Genomic DNA, 22,744 nt, shown 5'->3' with positions numbered 1-22,744 from the left:
CGGGGCCTGGCAAACGCATTCCCCCAAGGCTCTCTAACCCTTTGAAGGGGGTGGGGAAGCCATGGGGCAGGATTTGAGCTAAGGTGCATAGGGCTGGAGACGCTTTTCCTATAAATATGATTTGACTCTTTGTTTCTTTCTCTCTCTCTTTTTTTTTTTTTTTTCATCTGGAGGGTATTTGGATGGAGCATGGAGCTTGTCAGATGAGGGTGGGCTCTGGGCAGTTTTTCTGCCAGTTCCCCTGCCTGCAACCTTGGGGCCATCGTAGTGTCCCAAGGTCTTCATTAGTTGGCTGCCCACCCACAGGAGTGGCCTCTGCAGAGGGGGCCGTCTCAGACTGGGGCAGGGACCTGCCTCCACTTTTCCCACATGTGAACAAGCACATAGTGGACAGGGGCATGTTAGCCAACGGAAGGCAGGGCATAGGCGTCTTCTGGTTGGGGAAACTAAAGCCTGAAGAGGGCAAAGGATTTACCCAAAGCTACACAAAACCTGGATCTGGTCAGAACCCGGGATCAGAGCCCCCAAACACTTCTTCCCCCTGCAGTCCATTGCTGGTCATCAACGGACTGGCACCAAATAGTAAAATGAGGGGCACACAGAGGAAAGGGTGGGGGTTGGCCAGGCCTGGTGCATAAGAGGGCCAGCCAGTGACAAACCCAACAAGCTCTCAGAGGTGATGGGTGCTTGTGACATCTTTTACTCTGACCCTCCATCAGTCTGGGTAGGAACATTGATGGAGAAACTGAGGCTTAAAGAAGGGATTGTAGATCCTGCATGGAGATTGCAGTGTCCCCTGGTAAAGGCCACACCCTCCTTTACCTTTATCTGGGGACAATGGCCTTGCTGAGCCTTATGAAGAAGCCTGGTTCTGGGGCAGGACAAGGACCCATTCTTGGGCCTGGGTAGCAGTGTCTCTACCAAGGGCAGAGGCTACAGTGGAGCGGCTTTGACAAGAGAGCCACTCTTCTACCCTGTACTTGTCCCTGGGCAGCAGGATTTGAGAGAAGAGCCCAGGATATAGCTCACATGTAGGCGAAAGGGGAATACCAGAAAGTTCTGGATTAAACATCCCTTCCACTTCTGCTCCCATCGACCCTCAGAAAAGCCGAGAGGACAAAGCTGTCTCCAAACCCCTGGACGCATGGCTCTTTCTCCCCTAGCAACTTCCAGAGGGAACAGGGTCTCATGCTGGCAAAACATAGCCACGGAGAGACCAAAAGCACGGAGAGGCAGCAACGTAAGTCCAAGTTGGACACTGAGACTATTACCTTGAATGTTATTATTTTTTTGTCCAAAAAAAAAAATGTGTTGTTTGATTTTGTTGAGTATTTTTCTCCTTTTTTGTTTTTTTGTTTGTTTTTCAACATACTTACTGCATATAAAGTCATGCAAAGAAAACAGTGCAGACAGGAGATCCCCGTGAATGAGATACAGCATTCCATACAAGAGCCAAACCCAGGAAGAGGGAGAGAAGAAGAGAAAGAGAAAGGGGGGGGGAGGAAGGAAGTGGTATGAGTGCCTGTGTGTGTGTGTGTGTGTGTGTGTGTGTGTGTGTCCGGGGCAGGGGAGGCGAGGAAGGCCGGGTAGGCAGGCAAGCACAATAGAGCGCACACCAGGCCAAGTTCAGCATGAAATAGGAAAATAAGTTTCTGGCACTCTTGCTTGGCCAAGTTGAGAGAGGTGATGAGAATAATGTGCCTAGAAGGTGGTGAGTGGGGGCTGGGCTGAGGAGGGGATAGCACAAGGATACGGTGAAAGATTTCCCGGGAAGTAGAATAGTAAGGTCTCTCTCCAGTTCCAGAGATGCCAAGTCTAGATAATCCCTTCCTGATGGCCTCCCCTGACCTGACTCACTGTGTGTTAGTCATGCTGGCTCTGGAAGAAATCTTGTCAGCTGACTTTGGGGACCATAATGGAAGAAAGCCGTGCTCCCTGGGGTGTGAGGCCACCTCAGAAAGCACCCTCCCTCAGAAGGGACACCCTCCCTCCCCCAAAAAAACCTCTGGAACGGGGTAAAAACTTCCTCTCACTCCTCTTCCCACCCACTTCCCAACCCATCTGACTCTTCTTTACAGTAAACTTGAGAGGTCTAGTTATCACATAGATGTCCGTTAACGCAAAATCCATTTACGAAATACACGGAAGTTTGGCTGTAAAAAGGCATGCGTCCAAGTAGAAGTGATACCTAAATGTTGCTTGCTTTGCCCCTGAAACACCTTCCGATCTCCTCTCAGACAGATGAGGCTGGAATTCTCCAAGGACGTTGAAGGGCAGGGTGGGTGGGTCAACACTGGAGGCAAACTTCACAGGAGGACTGAGGCAGAGTGAGTGGGGCACCGGGGCGGTAGAGCCCACCCCCTCCCCCGTGGCGGATGGTCTGGTCAAAGGCAAGGCCAGCACAGAGGAGAGCAGATGAGAGCAGCAGTTCCTGGCTCACTGACGTTGGCTCCTCTCTCACTCTCCCTCAGAAGGGGTTGGCTTGGAGACTGAGGGCCTCGTGTGAGCTTCCCCGGAGACCCCAGGAGAGAAGGAATTGACAAGAGGTGCTCTCAACACAGCTTGCCTGCCTCTTCCTCATTTCCTGCCAATTGCACAGCTGAGGCCTTATCTATAGCTAAAGCTAGGCCAGGCCAACAACAGTGGGTAAGGGGTGGGGGTTCCTGGGGCCAGCACCCTGGGTACTTGAGCCGGAAGAAGGTCCCCACTGGCAGGAAGAGCTTGGGCAACATAGCTGGGGAGAGCTGGCTGTTCACTGTGATGTTGTGGCGACTTCTGTGAACAAGCAGGTTTTCATGACGCAAGTACAGAGGTGGCAATGGTAGGGTGATCTGACAGGGAGAATTCCAGCAAAATCCAAAGGAGAACCAGCAGCCACATTCCACGGACAAAGAGCGGATCTCTGCGAAGCAAGGACGCAGGGACCCTGGCCTGGTCCTTCAACTGTAAGACACAGTAAACCCACAACCTTAGACGTGGTCGATTCTGCCTTCCACCCAGTTCTCCCACATCTCTAGTCTCACCCTTCTGGAGCATTTTGGAGACTGAAGGCAGCAGCCTGCTCCTCCACCCCCACCCCACACCCCACACCCACTCCCCTGGGGCATGCCCCTCTACTAAGGCAATACCCTTCATGCACCCCAGAGATTCAGGAAGAAAGAATCCTTACTGCGGCAGGACGGAGGGCGCCCCAGATCTGTGGAAGTGGACGATCTGCCATTTGCCGTCCCTGCGGTGCCAGACGCGGGTCTCCTCTGACTGGGCCGTGCGGGGTATGCCGCCCGCATCCAGGTACTGAGTGATGCGGATATAGGCGATGCAGGCTGACTCGTCACCCATCAGGTGGATGTGAGGGTTCAGGATGGTGGTGTGCACCGGCTTGCTGTTCCGGGACCACACTAGAGGCAGGAACGGGAGGGGCTGAGGAGAGGCAACCCCGGGAGGGGGTGGGTGGGATGGAGGTAGGGGGTGGGGAGGGGGGTGGAAAGAGGAACTCCTGCCTCATTCCATTGTTCTCTCAGCTTCCAGCCTCCCCTTCAAGGGAGACTGTGTCTGCCTGACTCATTTGCAGCAGGGGAATCTCTGGAACAGGGATTGGCTACCCGAGAGTCAAGGTAGAACCACTACATAACCTAGATAACAGGATTCCACATCCCAGATTAGGTACAGTGGTCTTCGGACATGCCGAATTGTTCAAACATGGGGGAATTTTAGAATCAGTGTCTTGTCCATAAAAAAACATGATTCCAGACAATTTCCTGAGCCAGGTAAGGTTGATTTTTCTTGAACACAGATCCCTATTGGGACCAGGCCAGCAGTTAAATGATAGAGGCCCAGCTGAGTATAAGATACTAAATGGCAGTTAGGGGTGATGGTGCATGCCTTTAATCCCAGCACTCGGGAGGCAGAGGCAGGCAGATTTCTGAGTTCGAGGCCAGCCTGGTCTACAGAGTGAGTTCCAGGACAGCCAGGGCTACACAGAGAAACCCTGTCTCAAAAAAAAAAAAAAAAAAAAAAAGAGTCTCTACCTCTGGGCCAGGGAGACAGTAGGGAGTGGGGTGGGGGTGGGGGTGGGGGTGGGGGACTATGATGAAGAGAACACATGTCCCACCTCAAGGCACCTTGCCCAGAGCTCCTCTGGGTTTCCATGGGTTTCACATCGTAATGCTCAAGAGAATCTGGAAATCTCTTTTGGATTTTCATATGAAAAGCCTTCACTTTAACTACTGTTATATTATTCAAATGTAACACAGTTTGCAAACCAGAAATGTCTGTAATCTAGACATCTCCCACCCTGTGTTTACTCTTATTTCGGACTACTGAATTATATAAGTGGGGGGTTTGAGGAAAATGGAATTGCAGAGTCTTCGAACTTTCAGCTTTGGGGGGTTGTATAGGTCATCATGAAGTGAGGTCATGGAGCTCTCTAGGGCTAGAGAGACACGGGAAGATCTTGTTGTCATGACAACTAACCGAAGTGCCTGGAACTGGTTCCCACCTCCATTTTCAACATCACCATAGTATTCTAGAAACTCTCACATTGTTCATTAAGATGTAAGACAAAAGCACAGGAGGACAGTGACCCAGGGGCAGACAGACATCATCAGGCTCCCACTCAGTCGAGAACACTTCCCCTAGTGTAGCCCAAATAATGGCTCCAACTATACCCAAGACACCCCGGTTTGAGACCCTGTGACACCAGTCTTTCTTCCCCACCCACACATTCTGATTCTATTATCCAAAAAAAAAAATTGTGAACTACATATGTCCTGGAAAAGGTAAGCTATCCCCCGACCCCCCAGACTGAAGAAACAACTAGTGGCAGCCACCCTCTGGTATTGTAATCATTGTGTGCCCAGGCCCTCAACCAGATAAACAGAGTAACAGGCTCAGAATTCTGAGCTCTCAGACACAGAGAATGTAGATCCTTATGGTCACCCTAGAGGTTAAAGGTCACCAAGCTTCCCCTTTCCAAAGTTCACAAGGCTTCCCTAAATGTCCCCGGATGTGTTGCATGAGGCTGGCAGGAACGTGTCTGTGAATCTTTATGGAAATTAAATCCAAGGCTACCATCTCACTTGGTCCGAGTCATTGATTTCTGAAAGAAATGCAGAAGTGTCGAGCTCAGAGTGTGTGGTTTAGGACATGCCAGGTCCCAATCCATTCTAGAAGGGACGAACAGTTTAGCAGCGTCGTTGTGGGGGCTAAGCTTTGTCATTATTGCTCATGGCTGGGATTCCAAGGACCCTGACATAACATGTTGTTACTTGACCAGATTAGCAGCTTCCAGGATACCCCCTTCTCATGGACAAGGTGGGAGACAAGGCTAGGTGCTGGGCAGGAAAGAACAGACAATAGGAGGTAGCTCTGGAGGACAGAAAGGCTATACGGAGGCATGCCCCTATGAGTCCTCCTGAGAAGTAACTAAAAGGTTAAGCCTAGAGTCTAGGAGCCAGTGCTGAGACGACACTTGCTGCAGGAAGCAGGCCAGAAACAGGAGCCTCTTTCTGAATTTAAACCCCTTGGTGGTGGTCTCTGTCTGGGTGGAGAGTAGAGTGTAGCAGCAGAGAAACAGCGCCCCCAGAGGACAGAGGCATAATGACAACCACGATGATCCCATCTGTGGGGAACCACGAGTAGGGTAAGAGGACCCAAGATCCAGCTTCCTCTCTTAAGAAGAGTGTCTCCACATTCAGTGAGGAGGATCAGGTCTGATTCTTTAAGAAAATACCAATTTCTGGGACTGGAGAGATGGCTCAGAGGTTAAGAGCACTGACTGCTCTTCCAGAGGTCCTGAGTTCAATTCCCAGCAATCACATGGTGGCTCACAATGATCTGTAATGGGATCCGATGCCCTCTTCTGGTGTGTCTGAAGACAGCGACAGTGTACTCACATACATAAGACAAATAAATCTTTAAAAATTAAAAAAGAAAAGAAAAAGAAAATGTAACCTATCCTTTAACTGCTTTTGGGGGGGGGCAGAATGCTTGAAATCTCTGTAAATTAAAATACAGTCAGTCAGAGAGGTGCAAGCCTAGAGCGGGGATGCAAGTCCAGAGGCTGGGGAGTTGCTGCTATGGTGACAGAATGGCCTCATCAGCAAAGGTAGGGCACCAGAATGAAACAGATCTAGGTCTGCAACGTGCTTTGTGGCTTCTCTTGGACAAATCATGTCCTCTCTCTTGGCCATAGTGGCAAATGTCTTCTGAGTGACAGGACTGGGCTTCACCTGGAGTCCTTGCAGGACCACCTGTGTGTTTCGATTTTTAAACCATAAGGGACCGCCGTCTGTGCTTATTTCATGAGACGATTTTTCCTGGTTGGTTTTCTAATATGTTTTATTTATTTATTTTTAAGATTTTATTTTTAGGTATCTGAGTGCTGGTCGGGGGTGGGGCAGTGTGCACACCTCAGTGCAACGGCCCGTGGAAGCCAGAAGAGGTTTCTAGACCTTTTGGAGCTGGCGTCACAGGCAGTTATGCCATGACACTAGCAGTGGAGACTGAACCCCGGTCTTCCGCAGGAGTACACACTCCTAATCTCTGAGCCATCTCTCCAGCCCTAATGTGATTCTTTTGAAGCAAACCTTGTAACACAATCACTGGCCGATGATTAGCACACCCACTGTCATGGATCCGGTACAGAATAAACACGGGACCGTAAGCCCAGTGAAGAGAAAATAGGTTGTTCTTGCCCCAAGCTCATCTGAGCTCTCGAAACCCTCTGAAAAAGAGGGAAATTGGGATGTGCCAAAGAGGTGTGAATTGAGCCTCTCTCTGCCTGGGCACTCGATGAGAACTAACCAGGAAGGGCTTTCTTGTTGTTTGAGCTAATGCTATGTATGGTGCCTAAAAATACCAGCAATCATGTGTGTGATATGTACCTGTCATTTAGGGGGAGACTGGATATACCGCCTCTGGGGTCCTTCCTCCATATCCTAACCTTGGCTTGGTCCCTCTTTGACCCCTGGCCTGGGTAAGACACAGACAAGCAGAAAGCTCATTGGCTCAGGCCCAGCCTCAGCACCCCGCCCACCCTGGTTGCGAAGCTGCTGAGATCTCTCCTGCAGAGGAGAGGCCCAGGAAGGACAGACATGCAGGACAGAGACCTAGACAAACAGGTAGGGCACAGCAGTGTGAAATCCCTGACTCGCCCTTCCTATAAGGTCACGTGCAGTATAACCCAGGACCCATCATGGTACATCTGGGCATCTGGGATGACCCCCAAACATCCATATGGCTGTGGCTTGTGGTGTGAGTTAGAGAAGGTTCCCTGAATATAAATGGGAATAAAGACCCTTCACATAACTCCCTCCTGGATAAAGGGCAGGAGAGGACTAGGGAGTCTTTTCATTTGTTCTTGGTTTTAGGGGACCCACCCCTGATTCACCCCATCCTCAGTCACAGGCAGAGCAGCTGGTAATCCAGCGGTGAGTGGAGAGGAAGCCAGGAAGGTACCAACCCCTGTCCACACTGGATCTTCCTTCTTCACTGGCTCCTGAGCCTCCCGGGAGGCCCTGCCCGTCACCCTGCTGTGCCGTCCAGCAGGACACGAAGGAGAGCAGACAACAGACAGGCACCCCAGAGAGAAGGGATTGCTCACGGTTTTCAAAATAGAATCGATGAAAGTCCAGGCCCTCCACCAGGTTCCCCAGGGCCTCCGGTTCAAAGGCTGTCATTCCAGGGTCACACATCTTCCTGGGGGGAAGCCAGAGAAAAAAGGGACCTGAGAAGGTGGCTTCTCATCGGCCCCTTAGAAGGTGAATGGAAATGACCACACCTTCCTTGAGGGATCAAGAAAGGAGGAGTTTACGCACTGCCAAGAGTGGGCACAAGGTAGGCACTGGCTACCTCCAGGAAGCCCACATTCAGGCCCTGGCTCTGCCACTCACTGATGACCAGGTTGCCATCATTCCTTGCCTCTAGAGCCCTTGCAGAGGGTGAGGTATCACTCTATACTGCTTGCTCTTATTCTCCACACTGCATCCCATCTCCAGCAGTGACCCAAAGGGGCTTTTCCTAATTTGTCTTTTGGAGTATAAGAGTGAAAGTAAACCAAACCACATGGAGGAAGGTGCGTTTTTTACTAACTTGAGCAAAAATGTCCACCGTCTGGAACACCCTGACTGCTGCTTCTGCTTTAAATGAGGAAAAAAGCCTTAAAGAAGATGAGTTCTATGGGGCTGGAGAGATGGCTTATCAGTCACAAGCACTGGTTGCTCTTCCAGAGGACCTAGGTTCGGGGTGGCTCATAACCATATGCAACTCCAGGCCCTCTTCTGGCCTCCACAAGCACCAGGCACACAGGTGGGAGGCAGACAAACATGCAGGCATAACACCCAGTCACATAAAATAATGAATCTTTGGGAAGGTGACATCAGAGAGGAAGCAGAGGATGTGGCAGGAGAGAGCCTCAGCAAAAGTCAGCTTGTGTTTTCAGATAACTGCCCCTCTTCCAGGTGTCAGACTTCTGAGGTGAACTCGAAGGTGGGGGAAGAACACAGATAGAGCTCCCATTGACATACTTGGAGGATATTTTGTGGTACAACATAAACCCCTGTGGCCATAGCAAAGACAAGGACAGGAAGTGTCCCTACACAGGCTAAGCTTCTGGTTCACACTAGAACTGGAAATCTCCTAACAGGACATCAGGCCCAGCCTTGCTTGAGATAGGCAAAGCCTTTGAGGGTACCTCAAGTGTTTTCCTGCTGCAGAACTTCCTTAATGGGTTGTCAGGGGTCTCTGCAAGAGACGGGAAGGCTACCTTCTCTAAGTGCATCACACAAATGTAGAAACTGAGGTTCAGGGAGATTAAGGGGCTAATTCATTGGCATGCCAGGCTAAATTCCAGGGCACCACCGGCATCTGCACACCTGTGTACCCTGGGCTTCATACATGTGTGTCTCAAATACCGTATTCCTCCAGAGACAGCCAGTGGCTTTCCAATGACTGAACTCAGTTCCTGTGCTTAGAATGTACATTGAAGCTTCGGTCAGCCTGAGACCGTGTCGGCAGGCTGTTCCCACCTCACATTAACCCCACCCAACAAAAAGCACGCGTGGGACTGCCAGGTTCAGACCCTATTAGCCCTGGTCAAAATACGTAGGCCTATGGATTGAACAGAGCATCCATTCTCTCTGGGCCAGACCAGAAAGGTGCTATGACCACTAGGGGGCGCTGAAGCCCAGCGTATGCACGCAACCATCCCTCTCCAGGGGCTGGAGCAGGTTTGTGAGCAGTGAATAATTCGGTTTGAGATTGTGCCTTACTCCCCAGAGGGTTTAAGGTTCCACTTTGCTCATTCTTTATCACTAAAGGTGTACACTCTCTGGGTTCCTGCCTGTTCTCGTTCAGCTGAAGTCAAAAGACCTGTGGAGAACCAGGGCAAAGACTCAGACCCACTGGGCAGGATGGAGAAGGACCGGCCTCCATTCCCTCCGTCCCCGTGCTACACCCTTATTTCTTGGGGACAAACAAACACAAACCAGCTTTACTTGGAGCTCCTCCTGGGATCAGGCTGGCAAGAAGAGTGACCGGAAGTAACTCGGGCGTGCGGAACAGAAAAGACAGGGGCCCCACCTCATTTGCATGCAGAGAGTGAGTAGGCTCAGAAACCCACGGTTAACCCAATCCAGGCGGAACATGCAGAATGAGCCTGGCTAACTCACGTGTAGGACTCAAAGTCTCCATTGCTTATGGCTTCGATCAGCTGCTCTGTCACTTTGATAATTTCCTGTTTGCGCACTGTAAGGTAGGAGGGGACACAAATAACAACAGTGATAGTCATGAAGAACCAAGTCCTGACTTCCGAGTCCCCGGCACGTGCCAGGCAGGCTCTGCGCGGCCCTGACACTGTGTACAGATGAGCTCACCCATCCTTGTTCCTGAGAGAGAACGATCATTAGCCCCGTTTCACACAAGACACCGACTGAGGCTCAGTGTGGGGTGGGAAGTGGGGAATGTGGTTCCCGGAGCTACAGAAGGTAAAGAATCTGGGTCTTATTTGAACCCAGGTTTTGACTCCAAAATAGGCGTCTCTGCCATTCACCTTGATTTGCCATGTGAATCAAAGCAATGTTACACGTTGCCTGATTTAGTGGCTGTCACAAACCAGGGCTTCCCCATGGGCAAACAAGGGACCACAAAGGAAAGTAAGTCATCTCTTACTGTTTGGGTAGTTTTTGATCTATCTGGGTGACTTAAGATTCAGGCAGAGTTGTCTAAAATTATCTAGGGTCAACTGCTTTCTCCTGTCTGCCACAGAAAGGAAACACTAGAAGCTGGGATATTTTTGTGTTTTGTTTTGTTTTGTTTTGTTTTGTTTTGTTTTGTTTTGTTTTTGGTAGAGAGTTGTCAGTCTCCTTATTAGATGTGTGGTGGCCTGAATCTCAGCATCGCCAACCCTGGAATGAGATTCACTCAGACCTAGACAATAGCACAAAGAACTCAGACTTGAATTATAGACAGATCGTCATCCAAATTCCAGTCTGGGCCCTCTGGAGCTATGGTGCTGAGGGCCACAAGACAGGCTGCTTGTGAGAAAAGTGCCCTCCTCCAGAGCTGGTCTGAGGGTGGGACAATGGGAGCATGAAGCAGTGTCCCCAAGCCTGGCCCATCGTGGATACTCATGACAAGCAGTGCCCTTGCTGGCAGCCCCCACTTAAGCTTGTCTTAAGAGTCCTCCCAGACCCCAGACAGTCAGACAATGCAGGAGATGCCTGGTCCTTAGTAATGAAGGCATCTCCAGCAGGTATCCTGGGCCCCAGCAGAGCAGAACAGAAGGTGCTTTGGTTAGTCTAGTTCAGGCTCTCTTTCCCTCTCCTTTTCAGATGCAACTCTCTTCCAAACCCAGGAAGTGGGCTCAGCGGGTCTCAACATTGCCCAGCCTAGGATCCAGGGGGAGAAGGGAGTGTGGGTGAGACTCTGACTTGTCCTTTTTCTTGCCAGCTGCCTAGGCTACCTCGGACACTCAATCTCAGGCCCAGAGGCGATGGGATCTGAGGGCAACCAGGCTGGAAGAACTATAGCAAGCCAGAAACCCTAAGTCCTTTCTGAGTGACTGAAGAAACAGAGGCCCATCGAGGGTCACAATTTGCCCAAGGACATAGAACATATGGTATAGTCTGGCTCACGGACCAGAGGACCCTGGTGCTTTGACCCATATGTTCATACTCCACATTCTCGTGAGATTATCCCCACACAGTTGCTTGAAATTCACTACCTACCTCAATGTCAGCTAACAGAAATGAGGCCCTGAAATCTGGAACCGGCCATGGCCCTGCAGGCTACAGTATAGACCAAGTAAGTGAATGTGAACAGCTGTGGCCAGAGACTTAGCGTGTGGAGTGTCAGAGCTTCACCCCATATCACAACTGCGCTCCACCCACATCTATACCTGGCGTAGCCCTTGGCATGGAGTGTGTGCTCGGCAGAAGGAATAATGAGCCAGTAATGAGCTGACATGGTGCTCTCACAGTGTTCTCTGCCGGCTTGCCCTGACTCCGGTTGGAATCTCCTGTGCTGGGAATGTGTATAAAAAGGCGCCGATTGCATTTATCATGGGGGTAGTTCTCCATTTTCTGGGGCTCACTAGGGTAGACGTTGTACCCAATTCCCACAAGTGGAGTGAATGGATAAATGAGCCGAGCGCTCCAAACCAGACTCTGGGCTGTCATCTTGGTCATCTCTGGAATTGCTCAAGTTACCTGAACACCTATGTTCTTAGGGGAGCTTCAGACCCTGGGCTCCTGGTCAGTTTTTGCAAAAGCAGAGAGACTAGTCATGGGACAAATGGGCTTTGCTAATGGGGGCTACAGACTAGATCCCACGCCCCTGTGGGATCAGAGGGGACCACACAGAACAAACGCCCATGCTCCTGACAGGCTGTGGAAGCCTTTGCCTGTGCTCTGGGGTCCTCCAGCATCTTTCCCCAATTGGCTTCTTAGTCTCCTGCTGCTATCAAGAGATGGTGGTCCAGGTCCTGGATTTAGAAGCCAGGCTCCCTAGGCTTGGGTTCTTGCTCTGTTACTTCATAGCTGCAAAGGACTACTCTGGGTCTCGGTTTTCCCATAGTGGAGATATCAGAAGTACCTACTGTTCTGGCTGGTTTTGTGTGTCAACTTGACACAAGCTGGAGTTATCACAGAGAAAGGAGCCTCCCTTGAGGAATTGCCTCCATGAGATCCAGCTGTAAGCCATCTTCTCAATTAGCAATCAAGGGAAGGGGGAGGTCCCCTTGTGGGTGGTACCATCCTTGGGCTGGTAGTCTTGGGTTCTATAAGAGAGCTGGCTGAGCAAGCCAGGGGAAGCAAGCCAGTAAGTAACATCCCTCCATGGCTTCTGCATCAGCTCCTGCTTCCTGATTTGCTTGAGTTCCAGTCCTGACTTCTTTGGTGATGAACAGCAGTATGGAAGTGTAAGCTGAATAAACCCTTTCTTCCCCAACTTGCTTCCTGGTCATGATGTTTGTGCAGGAATAGAAACCCTGACTAAGACACCTACATTTTAGGGTTATTCTGAATATTGGTAGAAAGGTTGGTCGCATGCAGCCCTCCCTGAGAGCTTGTGTTCCAAGCACCCAATATCAGCTCATAGCGTGAGGGATCATATCCAAACTCAGGCATTCCGAGCAAGGCCCGGCACTCACTGAGAGACAGCTGCCATATCTACTATCTGCACACTGGGAAGCAGAAGCTTGTCCACGCCCTGCCTCAAGATTCCAGCCGAGCGAAGCACACGCTTCCTGGAGCTGTGGATCACAGGATACAGTCCTACAGAGGTTATGGCTGCAGCAGCCACCTCTCTGTCAGACAAACCTGACTAGGAATGCATCCTGGGCTTGGGGCCTTCCCAGCTGAAGTCTGCTTATGAAAGCTCTTCTTTCTTCTTCCTAGGACCTCAAAATGAGCACCTGCTCCCCAGTTTCCATCCTCCCCTGACCAGGCTTCTCTTCTCAGGAACCGGGTTTCCAGAGCCACTGCAGGTTTGCACCTGTCTTCAAAATCTCCCTAAGCTGTCTGGATGTGTCTGCGTGTGATGCAGTCCCCGATGGTAGACTATTAGGTCTTAAGTCACACTGTGACATGAACTCAGTGCTAGGTGGGGGATGGCTTGGCTATGCTTTCAGACACCGGGACATCATCTTTTCCAAAAGTCAAAGTTACAAGAGCAGGAGTCTCCCTAGCTTTGTTCTCGGGGATGGAAGACCTGGCCGGGGCCTGGTGCTTGGTAGACCAGAAGGCCACTCTGATAGAGGCTTCCCAGGACTCCAGCAGCTCCTGTGGCCGTGCAAACAGCCTTTTAGCTGTTCACTGTACACCTCTAGCTGGTCTCCTCACCTAGGGCATCTGGAATATTCCCCTACAGATAGGAAAACTGAGGCTCATAGAGAGATGAAGAAAATATCTTGGCTGGGCAGTGGTAGCATATGCCTTTAATCCAAGCATTTGGGAGGCAGAAGCAGGTGGATCTCTTTGAGTTTGAGACCAGCCTGCTCTATAGGGGAGAGTTCCAAGACAGCAAGGGCTACATGGAGAAATCCTATCTTGAAAGAGAGAGAGAGAGAGAGAGAGAGAGAGAGAGAGAGAGAGAGAGAGAGAGAGAGAGAGAGAGAAAAGAAGAAGAAGAAGAAGAAGAAGAAGAAGAAGAAGAAGAAGAAGAAGAAGAAGGAGGAGGAGGAGGAGGAGGAGGAGGAGGAGGAGGAGGAGGAGGAGGAGGAGGAGGAGGAGGAGGAGGAAGAGAAGAAGAAGAAGAAGAAGAAGAAGAAGAAGAAGAAGAAGAAGAAGAAGAAGAAGAAGAAGAAGAAGAAGAAGAAGAAGGGAAGGAAGGAAGGAAGGAAGAAAGAAAGAAAGAAAGAAAGAAAGAAAGAAAGAAAGAAAGAAAAAGAAAGAAAAAGAATCTCTCTTAAGATCAGACCACATGGGCTGGAGAGATGGCTGAGAGGTTAAGGGCGCTGACTACTCTTCCAAAGGTCCTTCCTGAGTTTAATTCCCAGCATCCACATGGTGGCTCACATCCATCTATAATGAGATCTGGCGCCCTCGTCTGGTTTGCAGGCATACATACAGGCAGAACACTGTATACACTCCTGCACTCCTGACTAGTCTTTCCTAGTGTCTACCCAGCTTCTGGGGAAGCTCTTCAGCTTGGAGAGAGAACAGGTTGTGCACAGAGGTAAGGGCACAGGGAAGAAACCAGAAGAGCCTTAACCATAACACTGGATCAGAGTCCACCAAGCTGACTATGATTCTCACTTGGCAAGAAGGCAACAGGTTAATGTTGGGAAATAGTGTGGCACCCTGGGGACATCCGCTGAGTGGGGGGAGGGGGATCTAAGGGCTCTTATCTGCACTCACAGAGAGGCGCTTCCGGCACACTGAGCTTTGGTGCAGGAAAGGAAGCCGAGGTAGGGAACAAGGTCCCAGATCATCATCAGATAATCTCGATTGTCACATGGACAGGATTTAGAATCACCACAGAAGCACTCCCTTGAGTGTGTCTCTGAAGGTGTTCCCACAAAGGTTCACCTGAAGAGGGACCAGCCACCCTGAATGTAGGCGGCATCATCCCGTGGCACTGGGGCCCTGGACTGGCTGACAGGGAAAGAGTGAGCAGAGCGCTAGCCTCTATCTGGGCTTTGCCTGTTGTTTCCTGCAGAGCTGCCTAATGCTCCCACCGCCACGACTGCCTACTGTGATGGACAGCATCCTCAAATGCTAGGCCAAAAACAAACCCTTCCTTAAAATTGCTTTTGACCGCCTTTTTTGCCACAGTAACAGGGAAAAATAAGTACTATCGTAATTACCTCCTGCTGTAAAAAGAAGAAGTAAATTAAAATCTGACCTCTTCCAAAGGTCCCGAGTTCAATTCCTCACACCCATCTATAATGATAAATTGTCTCCCAGGTTTTTTAAAGTAGAGGAGGCTGTCAGCAAATGTAGGGCTTCAGGGCACAGCCCAAAGTCACCATCCAGGTGGAATATATCATTGACAGCTCCTGTTTTACACTACCAGTGCATACACATTTTATATTCTATTCCAAATATTCTGTCTGTTTAACATATAAATATTTGTCTTAAAATAGTCTTTGAATCCAATTGACACTCCAGGAAAATGCCATGGGGTTTCCTGTCACTCAACCATAAACTCTGGTTTGAACAAAAAAAAAAAAAAGAAAAGAAAAGAAAAGAAAAGAAATGAAGATTTCTTGAAGCAATCACCACGTGGCAAATGCTATGTGTGCGCTGTGTATGCAACTGTCATTTCATCTGCACTGAAATCGCAGGAGTTGCTACAATTATCATAACCTGCTTATTATTAAGAAAACAGAGACTCAGAGAGGTTGATCAAGTCGTTAAAAGTCACCCAGCCAATGGAGTATAGAGCCAAAACAATGTGTCTATCAGTTGGCCCTAAAGCCAGGAATAGAATCTAATCGCCTGGAAATCCCAGAGCCCATCTCTTCCCACTGGGGCTGAGAGTCTCCCATGCGGTGAATATCTAAGAAGCATCATGCTTTAATCCTTGGGGACCTTGTGGCCTAGGGTCAGGCTGGGCACGTGATAAGGACAGACCCAGGAGGCCGAGTGTTAAATGGTGCCAGAAGGCAGTTCCCTAGGAGAACGCATTTGCAAGGTTGTCCATGGAGCCGTGACAGAGCACCAATTGCCTAGTGCTAGACTGCTTCTCCAACCAATCTGAGAAGGACCAGAAAGGGACAGACACAAACTCACACTTTCTCCCAGGTCCCTGGGGGATCAGGAAGCAAGCACACAGTGTGAAAACTACCTGCAAGTCTGCATTGTAGCCTCCGCTGCCCCCTTCCCCCTCCCCCGGGACATTATACAACGCTTATCATATAAACACAACCGTTTGTTTGTTTGTTTGTTTGTTTGTTTGTTTGTTTCAGTTTAGAACTCCTACACATCGGGCAAATGCTTTACCACCAAGCTAAAATCCTAGCCACACCATATATTTTCCTTCACAGCAAAATATCAAATCTCAACAAAACAAACAAACAAAAAACCACCAACTGCTTCAACTAGTAGAGGTGAGTTTCCTCCAGGCCAGTGATCCTTTTCCATATTGCAACCACCCCCACTGCCACCACCACCCAAGGCATCTCTGGCTCCTTCCCCAATGTGCAGACCGCTGAGTGCTCTAGTTTCCCTGACTTGGGAAATGTGAGAGGCAGGGTGCTGCTACAGGAGGAACCACGGGACTTTGTTAACCAGTAAAGATCTCTGTTTCCTATACAGAATCGGAACACAGCTCCGGAGGTCTCCAGTGAGTGCACTGTCTGCTCACCAGGGCATAGATGTAGATGCCTGGGTTCAGATCCCAACCCCACCTCCAGCCAGTTTGCCCAGATTCTCCTGCCCTGTATTCTTGCCTGGAGAAGAGGGTTTGTGGAATGGTGAATTGTGAGACCGCAGAAAAGTCTCTAAGCCAATGGTTCTCAACCTCTGGGGTGCGACCCCTCGGGATCACATAGTAGCTATTTATGTTACAAATCATATCAGTGGTGAAATCACTGTTATGAGGTAGCAATGGAATTATTTTATGGTTGGGGGGGGCGTCACCAGAACTGTATTAAAGAATCAAAGCATTAGGAAGGTGGAGAACCACTGCTCCAGGTCCAATCTTCCAAATGTGAAATAACGCTACAGTCTGCAATGTTTATAAGCAAAAATGATACGATCCGGTCCCAAAGTGTTTTTAAAAATTGCAAAACAATAAAACCCCTCATGTTGGAGGGCTGGAAGGATGGCTCAGCGGTTAAGAGCACTGGCAGAGAACCCCGGCTCTGTTCTCAGCACCACGTGGCTGCTTACAACCGTCCGTAACTCCATTTCCAGAGAATCCAGTGCCTGCTTCTGGTCTCCAAGGAAAACAGCTGTGCTCTTAGGATGCTTACAGATGTCAGCAAAATATTCATACGCATAAAATTAAAATTCAGTGATGCTTTTTAAAGATGTGGCATTTTAAGTGACCTTGTGGCTTTCTGTTGTGCATGACTGCCCTTGGCTGTAAGTTGCCTGCAGACTGCAGGCTGGATACTCCTGCATGTTGGCCCAGATGGAACCCTGGGTTTAGGGTTTAGTTAAGTATCCATGAGCTGAAGATGTCTGTTCTTGCTATTTCCTTCTCCAGGCTCCTGCTCACATGGAACTCCTTGCTCCCTTATCTGCCTGATAGGTTTTATGTGAGCCCAGGTTTCAGCCGGCTTCAGCTCGTGTTCCTTCTGCCTTGGCGCTTCACCGAGACTGCAGATGTGCCACCCCAGCTGGCTGACCTGAAAACCACTAGGCCGTGAACTACAAAACCTCTGCTTCTTTAGTTTCACCTCTGCTTTTGAATTCATGGGCATGCTCCCGAGACTGAACTTTCTGGATTTTTGTACTCTATCCTGATATTCTTTTTTGTTTTGTCTTGTTTTTGGGGGGAGGGGGGTTGTTTTTGTTTTTGTTTTCAAGACAGGGTTTCTCTGTATAGCCCTGGCAGTCCTGGAACTCATTTTGTAGACTAGGCTGGCCTCAAACTCAGAAATCCTCCTGCCTCTGCCTCCCGAGTGCTGGGATTAAAGGTGTGAGCCACCACTCCCGGCTCTATCCTGTTATTCTTACTGATTCATGTTTTTTAAAATGATGCCATTAAGAGACAAAAACAACAACCAAAACCTAAAATGACTTATCTCAAATGGAAAATATATGTTATTACTGTGCATCTAATGCTTAAATATGTTAATGTCCTCTGATTAGACAGAGTGAAATGAACCCATAAGCTAACGTTAAGAGAGTTCCTTCTGTCTACCCACAGTGCCAGGCAGTGTCTGGGGAAGCCACGCCCACAACATGTCCTCATTATCATGAGCCCAGTCCAGCCATAGCCTGGTAGGTGGGAACAACATGGAGGGGTCTGCTCAGCAGGCCAAGCCTCCCTACCTTTGGTGTCTTCGTCCTCAATGGTGGTGTTGGTGCTCTCAGAAGATTCCTGCCAAAGAGAAGAGGGAGGCGGTGAGGAGGGTCTGGTGGCAGGAGGGGCTGGGTTAGGTTGGCGACCTGGCTGCCTGGCTGCCTGGTGATTCGCTGGGCTCTGTGGCCTCCCAGGCTCTGCCGTCCAGAGGCTTCATACAAACCCCTGCAGCCTGAGGGGACCCAGCTAGGCAGGGCCGGTCTAAAGCAGTACCTGCAAGGAGATCCCTGGCCTCTCTGGGGTTGGGAGGGTTGAGAGGGGCTTTGGGGGTCCTTTCTGCTCAGGGGGCAAAGAAGGGGTAGAGAAGAGCAGAAAGACACCATGGAAGTCACAGAATGGGAGAGAAATACACACACTGGCAGGAAAAGAAGAAAGAGAGAGGCAGCTCAGTGTGAGAGAGGGTGGGCTTTTCAGAGGGGAGAAAAACCACGCAACGGAGACAGCCATGAAACCAGAAGAAGAGGTACATGGGCCACCGTGTCACCCCTGACACACTCTAGACAGAGGCATGGCTGTGGTTCCTCTGCTGGAGTGGACCTGCACAAGCTCAGAGAGCCTCCACGATGCCTACTGCTGCTTTGGTCAAATCAAGCCCCACCCTAGCAGCAAACGGCACAAACCAAGCCCTGAGGATGAGCTTCCGAGCAGAGGGGGGTGGGAGAAGCAAGAAGCCAAGGACTGGACTTGGTTCAAATCCACCTTTGGACTGGAGGAAGGCCTTGGACCGGCTGTCAGCCTGCTGGTCTGGGCCATGGAGTTGGAGGTGTCAACAGAAACACGCAAACAACACACACACACACACAACACACATATTGTCACACAACGCACACGTACCACGCATGCCCTGAGCACGCTCTCCCCCGCCCTGGGTTCCTGTGCAGCCTGCAGGAGAGAGGCAGGAGCGAGGGAGCAAGGGTCTGAGGCCCAGCATTTACCCGTGTTTGGGAGACGGCAGACACTCACCATTAACTGAACGCTGGAACTGGACTTTCTTTTCTGGAAAAACAAGGAGAAGAGATGGGACAGGAAAAGACACAGCGTGAAAACGGCAGGGAGCTCGGGAAGGAGGATGGCCTCGGGGCCATCCCCTGTGGTCCTTTCTGATCAGCAACGTCTAGCCTGGTATTATCTGGGTCCTCAAGCCTGTACCTGGCTCTACCGATCTAAGCTCTGAGTTCAAGGTCAAGCTTGCCTTCCACTAGGGCTGTCTGCCCTGCCTCACTCTAATCAGAAAGTTTGTCTTAGATCTTAGATGCTGGCCGCCTGGTCCTTTTAGGGGACATCAGGATGCTCACACCTAGAGATGAGCCCCACATTCCCCATGGTTTTGTTCTAAACAGACCCTGCTCCTAGGCATACTGCCACTTGGGAAGCTTGTCTTTTTGTTTTTTGTTCCTCGTGAAACCCAAGGTCATTGGGTATGCTCTGTTACTGAGTCCTACACAGAAGAGCAGGTCCCCTCTGAAGACTTTGATGAAGTCTTTCTTGGTGGAACCCGGTTATGTCCACTTTCAAGAATATGCTCAGGTGACCCTGCAGGCACCTTGGCAATCCCTTTGTGTTCATGACTTCTCAGCAACTGTGCTATCCAGCCCCTTTACACTGATAGAGAAACTGAGGCACAGCCAGAACCTGAGCCTGGTGGCCCTGCCAGCTGGCCTAGTCTAGTCTTTGCGTTAACTACAGGATCCAAGGAAGAGGTGGGGGCAGTGTAGGCTGCTTCTCCCTCACTCAATTCTCAGATCCAAGCATCTTGAAGATTTGTTCATAGGTCGAATACAGGTCTTGAGTGACACTTACATCCCGAGAAGGCAGATGGGAGCCCTGAGAGGGGCAACAGTCTTCCCAGGCTCTCTTAAAGCCATGCTGAAGGGAAACACAGGCACTGAGGGTAAAGCCCCTTCTTCTGCCCAGAACTTCAAGCAGACTCTCCTCAAAGGCTCGTGCTGTCCTCGACAGGCTTCCTTCTGAGAGCCAGAAGCCCCTTGCCTACTACCCCGTGAAGAGAGTAAAGGAGAGACTTAAGGTCTCTCTTTAAAAGGTCTCTCCAGTGTAGGCCTGCACTGCAATAAGGGCTAGGTATGCCTTGAGAGACTCAGGTTAGATTTGGGGCTGCCTGCTTTTATATTTCAGTAAACACCTATATGCTAATATGCGCCCTTTAACCAACCAGGGCCTCTACACGCTGGGCAATATACCTCACCAGAGCTTTCTATCTCTTGAATGCCCACCTGCCCAGGTGGCTAGGTAGTGAGGCTTCATCGAAAAGCACGGCATATGCTCCTTTCTTCCTCTCTTTCTCTCTTCCTCTCGTCCTCTCTCCCTCTCCTCCTCTCCTCTCCTCTCCTCTATGCTGGCTCCCTCCATGGCTGCATCTTGGCCAGACAGTGTGTAGGGAAGGGGGACAGGCCGATACAGCTCAGCCATCAGCAGAAACCCGAGGAGAACCACACGGGCCGAAAGGTTCCAGGCGGGACATGGAGAGGGAACACAGGGCAGAGACTGCATCAGATTCGGACGCACAGTGACAGGATGGGACATGGGGGAGAGGGGGACAACGGCACGGATGGGACACCAACAGGGCAGTGAGTGGGGTGAGGGGGTGGGAGCAATGGGCTACTCCTATGGAAACCAAGACTAGAGGAGGCCAGGGCTGCTCCGTGGGGACAGGGACGGTATCTCCTAGAGTGACAAATGCTGGTGACGGTTATTCCACCTGACCAGCACTTGAGAGTTGGGGTGAAAGTCGGGGCTGTCAGCAAAAAGCAGAGTCGCTCCTTCTAGAACCTTAGAGCCGGCTCTGAGGTCAACAAGGGTTGCAGAAAGGAATTACAGTTCATCTTGGCCCTGAAAAGCCCGGAAAGGCTCAAGAATGATGAGAGTGAGCTCTCGTCAGTCAGGCCCCATGGCACTTCCCTCGGTGACAGAACAGGCTGCACGGCCTCTCCAGTCAAGCTCCACATGGAACGATTTGTCTCTCAGCACACAACTGTGTGCTGAGATTGTGTGGAGAGAGCATGGATTTCCCCCTCAAGCTGGGGTGTGTCTGTCTGATGCAGCTCCCAGAGGCCTCTCTGGTGAGACCACCTCACCAGATTTTATAAACAACTCTGTGCTCTCCTGGTAGAGATAGCAGGACCAGGGTCAACCCCTGGGAAGACATCAGTGAAGTTCTGACTCAACCCCATGGCTTTTGGACTTAAGGATTTGAATGTAGAACTGTTACCTCCCCAACCCTGCTACCTTCTCTACTCCATAGAGGAACAAGGTATAGCCAGCCAAGTTCCCCAAGTCCTAAGCCAGCCCCCAATTACTCTTCCCTCTTCCATGTCTAGGAAAGGAAGGAGCTAAGAAGGGGTGGTTAGACCAGGAACAACCTTTGAGTTTCTCTTCAGCCACATCTACGCCACCCTGAGAAGTCACTTAGGGTGTGCCCTATCTTGAAAGAAGCAGGTGCATTTTGTCCAGCTGTGCTCACTAGAAATCAACCCGGTAACTAGCAGAGAGTACCATGCTATAAACAATTCTTAACCTTGGCCAGTTCTCCCTTATGCCTCTGCCCAAGGGCAACTAGATCTGGAGGTTCAGCCTCAACATGAGCCTCTCCTGATCCCAAACCAGTTTGGATCCCTTCAACAGTTTGCCAGACCTAATGTGAGCTCTTCAACAGTCTGCCAGGGCCAATCCAGACCAGGATACCCCAACTCAGCAGCTACACATCATGGGTGGAGAGGGTCCCAGCCTCTTTAAACCTACCTCCCCCCCAAATCTGGTATATCCCTCCAGTACCCGTTTCAAGTCAGCAAAAGCTGACTCAAGGACACTCAGACAGCAGAGCAGGGTCCACCCACCCCAAGATGTCTGTTAATTCTGGGACAAATGTGTTAACTTTTCATCTGAGGTTTCCAAGAGCGTGCTTTGTTTTCGAGAGAAAACAAAGCCTGACACGCAAAACAGCAAAGATATTCCTGATCTGATGGCTTCCCGAGCACGTGAGCACTGTTCACACTCTCAACATGTGTTAGCCCAGCTGGTCCTCATGGCCATCCAAGGAGGAGGAAGAGAAGGAAACTGGGACTTAAACCAGCCAAGCCCCAAGTGTCAGTAACCCACCCAGTTCTTTGACCCAGCTCGATGACTCTGGCATAGAGTTGTTAAGGTTAGAATACTTGCAGGAAACCCCAGAGCTTGAAAATTGGGTATTCCCCTTTCTAGATCTCTCAACTCCAGGAACCTCCCTAGAATATTTGGGTCCAAAGGTTTCATTTTGAAAAGCATTGATTTTTGTCTAATAATCAAATAATTATGTATAGTCTTAATGACAGGGACACATTCTAAGAAATGTGTCATAAGGTGGTTATGTTATGCCACTATGTAGGTGTCTTTATGACTAGGTAAACTATGTCATTATGTCACTCTATGCCACCTTATAGATTATGTCACTATTTAGGCACCTTAGACCACTATATAGGTGCCTTAGGCCACATGATATCTCCTAGGCTCCAAATCCACTCAGCATGTCACTATACCAAATACAGAAGACATCTGGAAGTACTACGCATCTAGACAAATCTAAGCATGTCTAAGTATGGCAAGGGCCTGACACAGTGGTGCACACCTGTGATTCCAGCCCTCTGGAGGCTAGGCCAGGAAGATGGGGAGTTTGAGGCGGACTTGGGCTGCATAGTGAGATTCTGTCTTTAAAAAGGCAAGGAAAGGAAAAAGTTGGGGGGAGGCATAGTATAACTGCTAGGCAATAGGAACTTCACAG

The 22,744-nt window shown here is 50.1% G+C and overlaps 1 protein-coding gene across 4 annotated transcripts in view; it reads right to left on the bottom strand.

The window, feature by feature from the left end:
- Positions 1-1,256: 1,256 nt before the first annotated feature.
- The window catches only part of Camk2a (calcium/calmodulin dependent protein kinase II alpha), a 62,366-nt gene continuing 40,878 nt past the window's right edge, over positions 1,257-22,744 (bottom strand). Inside the window, exons 14-19 of one of the 4 annotated variants that reach the window (XM_021150264.3) lie at positions 18,937-18,969; positions 17,943-17,991; positions 9,669-9,744; positions 7,604-7,698; positions 3,170-3,398; positions 1,257-2,943 (exon numbers count right to left, since the gene is read on the bottom strand). In XM_021150264.3, coding sequence (XP_021005923.1) covers positions 2,940-2,943; positions 3,170-3,398; positions 7,604-7,698; positions 9,669-9,744; positions 17,943-17,991; positions 18,937-18,969 — 486 coding nt within the window. In that variant the 3' untranslated portion in view covers positions 1,257-2,939. Of the gene's footprint in view, positions 2,944-3,165; positions 3,399-7,603; positions 7,699-9,668; positions 9,745-17,942; positions 17,992-18,936; positions 18,970-22,744 lie in introns of those variants that run through there. The other 3 variants (XM_021150265.3, XM_085833572.1, XM_029471966.2) reach the window with 3 other exon arrangements.

Source organism: Mus caroli, unplaced genomic scaffold (genome assembly GCF_978045245.1).
Source record: "Mus caroli unplaced genomic scaffold, Mus_caroli_1 scaffold_19, whole genome shotgun sequence".
Lineage (NCBI taxonomy): Eukaryota > Metazoa > Chordata > Mammalia > Rodentia > Muridae > Mus > Mus caroli.
Note: the sequence above shows the minus strand (reverse complement) of the source record. Positions and strands in the feature narration are given on the sequence as shown.